At 56.9% G+C, this 11,725-nt stretch overlaps 2 protein-coding genes across 2 annotated transcripts in view; both read right to left on the reverse strand.

Moving 5' to 3' along the window:
- DVL2 (dishevelled segment polarity protein 2) overlaps nt 1-5,904 on the reverse strand; it is a 10,228-nt gene extending 4,324 nt beyond the window's left edge. Inside the window, exons 1-5 of the mRNA XM_025193756.1 lie at nt 5,023-5,904; nt 2,550-2,619; nt 1,559-1,704; nt 599-708; nt 110-496 (exon numbers count right to left, since the gene is read on the reverse strand). Of these exons, the coding sequence (XP_025049541.1) occupies nt 110-496; nt 599-708; nt 1,559-1,704; nt 2,550-2,619; nt 5,023-5,204 (895 nt within the window). The 5' untranslated portion in view covers nt 5,205-5,904. The remainder of the gene's footprint in view (nt 1-109; nt 497-598; nt 709-1,558; nt 1,705-2,549; nt 2,620-5,022) is intronic.
- Nucleotides 5,905-6,405: 501 nt separating this feature from the next.
- PHF23 (PHD finger protein 23) lies at nt 6,406-11,483 on the reverse strand. The gene is made up of 3 exons (XM_025193745.1): nt 11,330-11,483; nt 9,063-9,765; nt 6,406-6,865 (listed from the first exon to the last, which is right to left on the reverse strand). The coding sequence occupies exons 2-3, from the start codon at nt 9,580-9,582 to the stop codon at nt 6,654-6,656; spliced, it is 732 nt and encodes a 243-aa protein (XP_025049530.1). The 5' UTR covers nt 9,583-9,765; nt 11,330-11,483; the 3' UTR covers nt 6,406-6,653.
- Between the last annotated feature and the right edge of the window lie 242 nt (nt 11,484-11,725).

Raw genomic sequence — 11,725 nt, forward strand, 5'->3', positions numbered from 1 at the left:
GGTTGGTGAGGGGGGGGAACCCAAGTGTGCGAGTAACTGGAGCCCCCTGCACCATGCTCAAACCCACCAGGGCACAGAGAGGATCCAGGCCAGCAGACCCCCCACTTCTAACCCCTTAGACCTGATTCCCCATCCAGAGCTGCAGAGAACCCAGGCGTCCAGCCCCCAGCCCCTCCCACTCTAACCACTAGACCCCACTCCCGTCCCAGAAAACCCAGGCGTCCCAGCTCCCAGCCCCCCAACCCCTCTCCCTTCCCAGAGAACCCAGGTGTCCAGACTCCCAGACCACCCCCAACCACCAGACCCTGCTCCCCACCCAGAGAAGCCAGGCCAAAGAACTCAGACATCTGGGCCCCACCCCCGCACCTGCTCATGGCATCATCGTCTGAGTCGCAGAGGCTGGTGGTCTCAATCTCGCTGGTTAGGAGGGTGGAGGAGCTCTCGTACCCAGCCAGGTGCCGCTCCAGCCGTGACTGCCCATTCAGCCGGTGCCCGCCTGCTGTGGGGGCACCACTCAGCCACCTGCCCGGGGACCCAGGAGTCCAGCCCACCTCAACCCCAGAGCTGGAAAGACCCTGGCATCTAGGCGCCGGCTCACCCCCATGCTCCGTGCTCTCCCGGCGCCGTGGCCGGTCCCGCCGCAGGGAGACCACCGACTCTGTCTCCGTCTCGTGGTCCAGGTTCTCCCGGCTACAAGACACATTGGGGCTGGGGGGGATTCGGTGGGGTTATTGTGGGGAGAACCCCACACCCCACAACCCATTTCAATACTGGATGGTCACTTCCACCCCCCCCCCGCAAGTGGCCAACAATAGACTCTTCCAATCCAGCTCCCCTCCCTGCTACTCAAGAGGACGGTACCTTACAGGCCTCCCTCCCCTTTTAGTGGGGAATGGAAGCTTCCACCAGGTCCTCTTGCTGAGAACCTGCCCCTCCCTTCTGACCAATGGACCCTTTCATGTCCCAAAGTCCAGAGGTTTTGCTCCCCCCCCCTCCTTATTGTGGGAAAATGGACTGTTCCATCCTGAGGCTGAGGGGTGCCCCAAATGAACCCCCCCATAATGGCATGTGGATCCTTCCACCCAGTCAACTGCACCCCCTACGAACTGGCGGACTGGACCGTTCCATTCATCCCTCGCATTCTAGCAGATGGACCCTTCCATTCATTCCCCCATCTTTTATTGCAATGGATCCTTCTAATGAACACTTTTTCCCTGCATTCCTAGCAGGTAGACCTTTCAGCTCCCCCTGCCCCGGGCAATTCTGATAGATGGACCCTTGCATTCAACCCCCCATTACTGCAAATGGACTTTTCTATTGAACCCCTCCCCCCATTCTTGGCAGGTGGACCTTCCAAACACTCCCCAATTGTTGCAAATGGACTCTCCCATTCATTCCCCTACCCCACCATCATTCCTGCACTCTTCCACCCAGCCCTATACCCCCATTACTGCAATTGGGCTCTTCCACTGAGCTCCTCCCCCCCCACATGACAAATAGACCCTTCCAACTTTCCACTCCCCCCATTTGGATTCTTCCATTCCCATCTCCCACTTACTGGAAAGAGGGGGGCCGGGAGTCCCCGATGCCACTGGTCCGTTCCACTGGCAGAGGGGGCAGGGGGGGCGGTGGTGGGGACGGGTCTGGCCGTGGCTCTGCAGGCACTGGCGCCGGCTCGGCCTGGGGTGTCTCCGACGACACCAGCTGTAGGGGGGGTACAACATGTGAGCACCCAGGACCAAACCATTCTGCCCTCTCCCCAAAAAGAATCATTCCCCCATGCCTGAAAGTCTGATCCTGTTTGTAGGTGGTATATAAGGTTGGACAGACCCATTGGCGTAAAGCAGGGTGGGGGGCAGAGATGGGCAGATCCACTGGTGTCCAGAGGAGACAGGTAGGCTCCACTGGTATGAAGCTAAGGGAGAGGGGGCGGTGCAGAGATGGACAAGTCCATTGGTGTGTGCAGGGGGGAAATGGACATGTCCATTGGTGTGGGGGGGGGGAGTGCAGAGGTAGAAGGGTCCATTGTGTGAATGGGGGGAAATTCAGAGATGGACAGGTCCATTACTGTGAATGGGGGGGAGGCTCAGTGATGGACAGGTCCATTGGTATGGGGGGGCATGTGCAGAAATGGACAGGTCCATTCTGTGAACGGGGGAGAAGGCAGAGCTAGACAGGTCCATTGCTATGAACAGGAGGTGCAGAGATAGATAGGTTCATTTGTGTGGGTAGGGAGAAATGGACAGATCCATTGGTGTGAAAGGTCAGGGGGGTGCAGATTTGGGCACATCTATGGGTGTGAATGGGGGGAAATACAGAGAGAATAGGTCCATTGGTGTGGGGAGGGGGAGATAGACAGGTCCACTGTATAAAGGGGAGGGAGGGGACAAATTTGGACAAGTCTATGGGTGTGAATCAGGGAAAATGTGGAGATGAACAGGTCCATTGTGTGAAGGAGGGGAAATGCAGAGATGGACAGGTCCATTGGGCGAAGTGGGGGGTGCAGAGAGGGCCCGGGGTCCCTGTGACCTGCTTGACCCATGCTGTACCCAAGAAACGACCCTCCCGTTGAAGCAGGGCAGCCTGGCGTTGTCATCCGAGATCTCCTCCTTGACAACCCTATGGCAAGAAACACAGCAAACGATCAGAGCACCCCAAGGACCCTTGCCCAGGAGCAGCCACTTCTGGGATGGGAAGTGACCCCAAAGAACGGGGACCCCTCATTTGCTGCCAGGATGCAGCCAGCTCTAGGGTGGGAGCAGCGGGTGTAACGGGGACCCATTGCCCAGCACCAAAATGCAGCCAGCTCTGGGGTGGAACAGAGACAGCGCAGGCTATTGGGGATTGCAGTGTATGCTAGGCTCCACAACACAGCATCAGGCCACGCCACATTTGCACCGTGCAATCAGAACCCGCACACTAAAATATGCTAGTTCTAGTATTATAACACCTTGAGTCCTCTCTATTAAGACACCAGCTTGTCACATGATAGTGGAGTCTTCACATTGTCATGCTATTAATTCTGAGGCTAATATTATGGCATTACATAAATCTAAGGCAATTCTACTATTATAAGAGTCTAAGTCTGTCCGTCGGTCTGTCTGTCCATAACACTTTATTCATGCTCTGGCTGACAGAAACAGCCAATCAGAGCGCTCCAAGCGTGGAGGAGCACCATCATGATTTCGAAGCCATGCAGAGGACCGGACAGAGGGCAGGGAGCTGCTGGCCTCAGATCCTGCTGCGCGCCCTGCAAGAGGCTGAACAGCGGCAGCACAGGGCATTAGGTGGAGGCATCCCAACCTAGCTCCCCAACCCAGGTCATTCTTGACGGGCAATTGGCTGGTAACTCTATATTAGCACCAGCGCTGCCATACTGTACATATGTTAGTAATATCATATTGTATCACGTTATTATTTTATCATGATTATTGTGTATTCTTATGTTATAATGCACGATAATATTACATACTAGTGAACTGCCCATCAAGAATGACAGAACAGAGAAGGGGAGGGGGGGAGTTTGCTAAGCCTAACCCTCCCCCCACCCCCATGCTGCCACCGCCTCCAAGGAGCAGGGCTGGGGGGCAGATCAACGTTCCCCCCCCCCAGTACGGGAGGATCGGGGCTGGGGCAGATGCTGTCCAGCCAGGGTGGGGCAAGCATCTGAGGGATCCGCAGTTCATCTGGGGGGGGCGTGCGGCAGCTCCTGCTGCTGCACGTACCCCAGGAGTGCATGGGGGGGGGCGCATGTGCCCTCTGGATCTGTGTGGGGCAGGGAGGGGGGGCTGGAGTTGCACTGGGCTCTTCTCAGTGGGGGTTGGGCCACAGCTGTATGACCACTCAACTGCTGCACCGCAATAGCTGAATAACATGACAGCTCAATGAATACATTTATGATGATGATGATGATGATGTCATTCAGCTGCTCATCTCACGGCATCATTTCATGCTGTTCTTGCTGCGTTACAAGCCCAATGTGGCGATGGGAGTCTAATATTACAGTGCAGGCAAAAAAACCCTGCTCTTCCATCCCCTGCTCTGTGGCTGGTGCTGTAACTTTACGTGCTGGTATTACAGAAGCAGATTAAAATCTGGTCCTATAATAGATCTAGAACTTGACGTACACAACTATGTACAAGACATTGGTATTTGTAGAGCCCTAGATCTGTGTAGAGCTACACAACAGCTGTAGACCCATGAAGATCTACATACACAGTGTAAGTCTACCTATAGATCCATAAAGATCTACAGCTGTTGTGGGGGACTATATACAGTGTAGGGCTCTATAGACCTACATAACAGCTCTGCACCTACAGAGTACCTCTAGACCTATAGCCACCTAGACAGCACCACTCAACCTGTACAGATGTAGAGGTATACACCAGGTCTGTGCTATAGGGTCGGATCACCCAAAGCGCACGGATACGTGTGCATGTGTACACAGGCATGCACCTATATGTTTCTAGATGTACATGTGCACACATCACATCAACTGAAAATACAGTCTAATCCTTACACTAGCAGCACCGAAGAGCCTTTCCCAATCCTCCAGGTATTGGAGCACTACAATGTAATACCTGGAACATGGCAGCACTCCACATATAGCAGTTTAGAGTACAGCCAATTATCTTCAATTTGATACAACAAATTATATTATATCATATTGTATCATTCATGTATGTGTGTGTGTATGTATATACAGTATATATACATACACACACACACACACACAATGTAATTTATAATGCTTATATATATTTTCTCCTTTATATTAACATATAAAGTGTTTATATCAATACATAAACACTTTATATCATATCATATATGCATGGCAACATTGCAGATGGTGCCAACACCTGGGTGCTCTCAGCTGGGGGGAAGGGGCTTGGATATCTGGGTGCTGAGAGGTGGGGCTCCCGAACTCGCGGGTCCCCTGTTGGGGGAGGGGCACAGGCGGGAGGGGAGGTGGCTCCCGGACTCGCGGGTCCCCAGTGTGTGTGTGGGGGGTCCCGGCCGTACCCGAAGTCCTGGTCCATGCTCTTGAAGAAGTACTTGGCCCCAGGCCGGTTGAGCGCGGCCTTAACGTGGCCCAGCGTGATGCGCTCGGCGGGCACGGCGATCTTCACCAGGTAGGGCGTCTCCTCCTCGTCCAGGTGGTAGATTACCTTGGTCTCACCCAGCCCCCCCGCCGCCGCCGCCATGGTCCCACCCGGACACCGCCCCGCTGCCCGGGCGGGTGCTACCACCTGCTCCGCGGGCGGGGGGGGGGATCGGCGGACACGACCGAATCCGCCTCCCGCTCTCCGGCGCGCGCAAAGGGGCTTGCGTCACGACGTTGCCTCCCTCACATCACGTGACGAGGCAGCGCGTGCGCAGGAGAATGGCAAAGGGCGAGCCAGGAGACGCATGCGCGGAGGGGAATACAAGGGCGAGAAGGACGCATGCGCACAAGGACGACGAAGGCGGCTGGAAAGGGAGGGAGGTGCATGCATAGGAAACGGACACAGGGAAGACAAGGGACGCATGCGCAGGTGAATGCAAGAGCCGGGGCGAGCGCGCATGTGGACCGGTGGAGAGTGGGAAAGGAACGAGACGCATGCGTAAGGAGGGGGGGGGGGAACCACGGGAGGACAAGAAGCGCATGCGCGGGCGAGTCATACGCACAAATAGCAGTGGCAAGACAAGAAACCGGATGCGCATAGAAGGGGGACTCCCAGCCCTACTCCTGGCCAGGCCACGTGGGTGGTGACGTTATACAGTGTGCTCAGGCCAAAGGAGAGGTGTAGGGGTAATAAAGGTAGGCAAGTGGGGGGGGGTAGCAGGTTGAGGAGCGAGATCTCCTCCCCTTGCTACCCTAGGGGCTGCCAGAAGCCTCCCCCCAGCTGCTGGATCCAGCCCCAATAAGGGCCCCCAGACCATCCCCTGCCCCCCCCACCACAATCCAGCCACAGAACAGAGGGAGCCGGCCATTCCCCTGTACAAACGCCAAAAGGGGCCACATCATTTATTTACATTCAAGGCCATGTCCCGAACGCGTTGCTGCAAAATATTATTATTAAAACAAAGGAACCAAGGGAAAAAAACAAAACAAACAAAACAACCTGGGGAGGACAACCCCCCCACCCCACCCGAAAACATGGAACCGAAGGCTGGTGGGGCTGCATTGGGGCAAACCGGGCTCCCCACTATGGGGTGCTGGAGAGGTGGCTTCCAGAAAGGAGACATTCCCCCCCTCCTGGAGACAGCACCTCCCTTCTCAGCACCCTGCTGGGTGGGGTGCTAGAGAATATTCCAGCCCCACCTTCCAACAGCCTCCTAAAGGTGTGCCTCCCCCACAAAATCTGGGGGTATTAAAACCAAAATTTGGGGGGGGGGGGGAATTAAAAAGGAAACACACATGAAAAAACAACAACCCCCTTTTTGTATTTACAACCCGACTTTACACATTGGGGGGTATCAAAAGCCCCCCCAACTTCCAAGGGAGAAAAGCAGCGGTATCAAATCCACCCCCCCCAGGGCTGTCCATGTTGGGGGGGGGGGGGGTGTCAATCCTCCACACCTCTGTGCTGCAGGGGAGCAGACCCCCAATCTCTGGCCTGGGGCGGTGGGGAAGGAGTCCAGGGCAGTTGAGGTGATGGGGGGGTCGTCCCCTAGGCCTCAGCACTGCCCCGGGGGGGCTGGGGGGGGGGCTTGCGGGCACCCTCTTTGCACTTCTGGCAGAAGAAGATGTCCGGGACGTTGGTCTTCTTGATCTTGGCGCAGGAGAGGTGGATCCAGGTGGCACAGCAGCTACACTCGATCATGGGCCTCCCGGCAAAGGGCTTCTGACAGTAGCACGTGATCAGGTCCCATGAGTCGTCACCTGGGAGTGGGGGAGAAAAAAAACAAATCGGGGGGCAGTCAGTACCAGGTACCCATCACCCGCGAGCTAAGCCCCGGCCTCCAAGTGTCACCCATCGCAAGCTTGCAACATCATTCATGACCCCTTGTTTTAGTCTGCCCCTTCACATATTACCCATCACCCGCCAGCTCCAATCTGGCACCCACAGACCCTGCTGCCCAAATCCTAGCCTGCCCCCCCTACCAGCTTCACCCCGGACTGCTGAGCCCCATGTCGAGGTTTGACCCCTCACTTTAAATCCAACCCCCAGATGTACCCCCCCATCAGTCACCCTCCTCCTACAAAATGGCCAGACTGCATGGTATTGTGGGAAGTACAGCTAACTACAGCTCCCAAAATACAATGCTCCCAAGGGAGGAAGGGGGCATTGCCCCACTCCCTGAGGCAAAGGCACAGCATTCTGGGATACAAAACCTCCGGAAGCCTATACCTCCCAGCATGCAATGCTCAATGGGATGGGAGGGATTACTTGACACGCCCTCCTCTCCTCCATTGAGGCAACATGGTCAGATGGCAAAGCATTCCGGGAGGACCCAAGGCCCAGCTACAGGCCCATTAAAGGACAACTCCCAGAATGCAACACTCCCAATCCAGTGGGACCCCTACCATCACCCCACCCAGATTGCCCCCCACCACACTTAGCCTGGGTGAAAGAGGACCCCCCCCACAATTATCTGACCCCTGTCCCCACCAATGCATCCATGATCACCCCAATTCAGGAGGCCGGGAGGTCATAATCTCCGATCCCTAGCCCCCCCTTCGACCCCCACACCCAACGCCTGGGTTCACAATCCCTGGTCCCCCCTGCCTTTTTACTCCTGGATTAACAAGGGGCAAAAGGGCAAAGCACAGACACACAGCACTTATTATCCCTGGACAAGTGTGGAGGAGATCTCCAGACCGGGGGTGGGAGAGGCCCACAGAACACTTAAGAGCTGCTACTTACCCTTTAATTTACACCCCCCGCCCCGCAATGAAGTGGGGGATGGCAGGATCTGGCCCCTATCCCAGGGTGGGAGCAACAGAGACATGAAGTGAAAGAGGAAGCCAGGTCACCTGGCTTCACTGCCTGTCTGGGCTGTCACATCCCCCATCCCCGTGAAGTGTGGGGTATAATGAACATAATGAATTGGAGAATTAGCTTTTCCCCACCCCCAAATTAGGGCTAAATTATCCCAGGCTAAGTGTCACCCCAGTGAACCCTTCCTGAACTAAAGATCAGCTTGGATACAAGAAGCCTCAGAAGCCCCAGCTACATGTGTCATATAATGCACAATTAATTAATTCATCGCAAAAGGAGCAATGACTGATCACACAATTAACTGGCTCATTTTCACCTCACCAAAAGCCCATAGCATGCTGGGAAAGCAGCCACAGCCTGGCCCTCCAAGGTAGTTTGACACCCAACCCCACTGCATGCTGGGAGGAGCCAAAGTCTGATCATCTCCACACACAAGATGGCTGCCACCTCCCCTGAGGCCACCTGTCCCACTGCTTGCTGGGAGTGCAGCTTATCCCACACTTAACAAAATGGCTGTTGTCATCTCCCCTTGGTCTGGGAGGTAGAAGGGTGAGGCCTTAGCCCAGCCCCACTGCATTCTGGGAGTGGCCAAGCCTCAAACACGATGAAATGGCCACCACCTCCCAGCCCCATTGAATGCTGGGAGAACGGCCAAGCGCCAGCCTTCTGACAGGGAACAAAATGGCCACCATCTCCCCCAAGTCCACCAAAACCTAGCCCCACTGAATGCTAGAACAGCCAAACCAGTCCTCCCCACAAGGGACAGAATGGCTGCCATTTCCCTTGAGTGCATGACATGACAGCACAGCCCAGCACAGCCCGATTGAATGCTGGGAGCATGGCTAAGGCACGGTCCTCTCTACATGGGACAAAAGGGCCACTGCCTCCACCACAGCCCAGCCCCAATGAATGCTGGGAGAGCAGCCAAAGCCTGGGCCTCCCCAGAGGACAAATTGGCCACCGTCTCCCCTGAGTGCTCCACTGAAAGCGAGGAGAGCAGACAAGCCCCGGTCCACCCCACATGGGACAAAATGGCCACCATCTCCCCTCAGTGCCCCACAGCCCAGCCCCATTGAATGCTGGGAGCACAGCCAAGCCCCAGTTCTCGCTACATGGGCCAAAGTGCCCCCCCCTCACCTGACTCCACCATGATGTCCTCATCCATGACCCGCAGCTCGCCCTCGCTGGAGCTGGCGTCGCCGTCCTGGCTTGTCTCGGTGCTGGCGCACTCTTTGCCCTCCCCAGCACCCCCCAGCTTGGCAGGGGAGCCTGCCCCGCCCCGGCCCCCTGGAGGCCCCACTCCTGCCTCAGGGGCCCCTGCCATGGCCACCGCCTCCTCATCCTCATCCTCCTCATCCTCGTCCTCCTCCGAGTCCGTGTCGCTGAGGGAGGCCTTGGCCTTCTTCTCTGCCTTTTTCAACTTCCGCTTCTTGCTCTTTTTAATGCGGGCCCGTTTTTCCCCTGCCGGGTCCCCCCGGCCCCGCTTGGGGCCCTCGGTGCCCGCCCCCGCCCGCCGGCTCCGCTTGTCCTTCTTCTTGTCGGCCATGTGGGCGCTGGCCGCCATGTTGCCACCACCTGCTGTCCCTTTGGCGGTGGGCCCCAGTGGAGTCTTGGTGCCCGGTGGCTCCATGTCAAAGAGAGAGTCCTTGAGTTTCATCTTCTCCAGCAGGGAGCTGTCGGACTTGAGGCGCCGGAAGGCCTTCTTCTTGGACGACTTGGCCTTCTTGACGAAGGTCTCGATGGTGTGCAGGTCCGAGTGGGCCGACTCCCAGCCGTCGCTGTCTGCCGTGCTCTCGGGCCGCAGTGGCGAGTTCGAGCCCGACGCTGGCCACTCATTCTCCTGTCATGGGAGAGGGGAGGGGGGGTGAGAGTGGGTGGCTGTTCTCCCAGCATGCTGTGGGGCTTGGGGCCCATGAGAAGGGTTTACCCAGAACACCATGGGGCCTACAACCCTTTACACCAGAGGCAGGCAAAATGCGGCCCGCAGGCTGGATACGGCCCGCCAGGCCATTCTATCCAGCCTGCAGGGCCCCTAAAAAAATTTAGAAAATTATTATTAATCTGCCCCTGGCTGCCTGTCATGCGGCCCTTGATGGCTTGCCAAAACTCAGAAAGCGGCCCTCTGCCTGAAATAATTGCCCAACCCTGCTTTACACCCACCATAAAATAAGGATCATGAGAAAGGTTTCCCCAGCATGCCATGGGGCTCAGGGCCCATGAGAAGGGCTTCCCCCAAGCATGCCATGGGGCATACAACCTTTTACCAAGAATGCCACAGGATTCAGGAGGTTTCTCTCAACATGCAGTGGGATAAACAGTCAGTGAAACCACTTGGGCAAACTCCCAATATGCATTAGGGCAGGGAATATTTCATTGCATTATGGGGCTAGCGGCCTGGTCTATCCCCCACCTCCTCCCAAGGCCTGATGGGAAGGCAGAGATGGTAAGGGCAGGGGAATACACCCCCCCCCCATATGAGACCACAGGCAGGAAGGGGCTTTGCAGGCTGGGGGGGGGGGGGACATACTACATTTCCCAGCATGCCCTGCTCCGCACCAGAGCCTTCTGGTAGATGTAGGCCTAGCAACTGCCCCCCCATTTTCACAACTCCCAGAATGCAATGTGCCAGGCAAAACCAAAGGGGGGGGGACAAGAGGAGGAACACTACTTCTCCCAGGGCTCCCCTAGGCAAAATGGCCAGACTGCACAGCATTCTGGGAAGTGTAGTCACACCATTCCACCCACTGACACTTCAGCTCCCAGAATGCAATGCTACAGGAGGCACAGCCCACCCCTCCCTTCCCTCACTTCACACCCTTCCCAAGAAAATGGCAGGACCACATGGCATTCGGGGAACTGTAGTCCCAGCATGAGGCTGCTTCAAACTACAGCTCCCAGAATGCAATACTGCCAAAGGGAGGGGGAAGCAGAAAGGTACAGCATTCTGGGAAGCAAAACCTCGGGAGGCCTCCAGGCCCCAGCATGCAATGCTCTAGGATAGGGGAGGAGGCACAGACCACTCCGCCCACTTGAGGTTAATAGCCAGACAGCAAAGCATTCTGGGAAGCTGAAACCCTTTAAACTACAACCCCTAGAATACAATGCCCCCAAAAGGCAATAACAGCAAGGCCTGACGGAAAGTGTAGTCTCCAGCTCCCAGCATGCAATGCTCAAGGGGGGGGGAAATAAAGACCGTGCCACCCAAGGAAAAGAAAAAAATGGCCCAGACCACAGGGCACCCTGGGTAGTGTAGTTTGGAAAGGCAGAGGTGGTGAGGCAGCTCTGCTGCTCTCTCCCGCCCCTGGCCCGGGACGCCTGGGTTCTTAGACACCCCCTGCCCCTCCCCGCCAGACGCCTGGGGCCCCTGCCCCCCACTCCCATGACTGGGGCCCCGCCCCGCTCACCTCCTTGGCGGGGGGGATGTAGCCGGCATAGGCCAAAACGAAGCTGCAGAACTTGTTGAAGTCCTCGATGGTTCGGCGCCGCTTCTCCGGGGGCTGATGGGATACAGGGGGTCAGTGCCGAGCCTCTCCCCTCCCCTTCTCCCCCCCGTCTAGGGTCCGACCCTGCAGCCCACCCCCGGGAGGCGGGTCTGCAACGCAGAGGAAGGGGTTAACTGCGAGTTGAAGACCCCCCCCAGCCCCGGACACCCGGCTTTCCTGCCCCACCCCTCGAACTCCACTGCTTCCCCAGTTTCTCCCAGCGCCTCCCTGGTGCTCGCTCTGGCCCCGGACGCCTGGGTCCTGAGCTTCCCCCCGCACCCAGGGACGCCTGGGAACCCCAGCCCCGTCTCCCAGCCG

Source organism: Alligator sinensis, unplaced genomic scaffold (assembly GCF_000455745.1).
Source record: "Alligator sinensis unplaced genomic scaffold, ASM45574v1 scaffold1488_1, whole genome shotgun sequence".
Lineage (NCBI taxonomy): Eukaryota > Metazoa > Chordata > Crocodylia > Alligatoridae > Alligator > Alligator sinensis.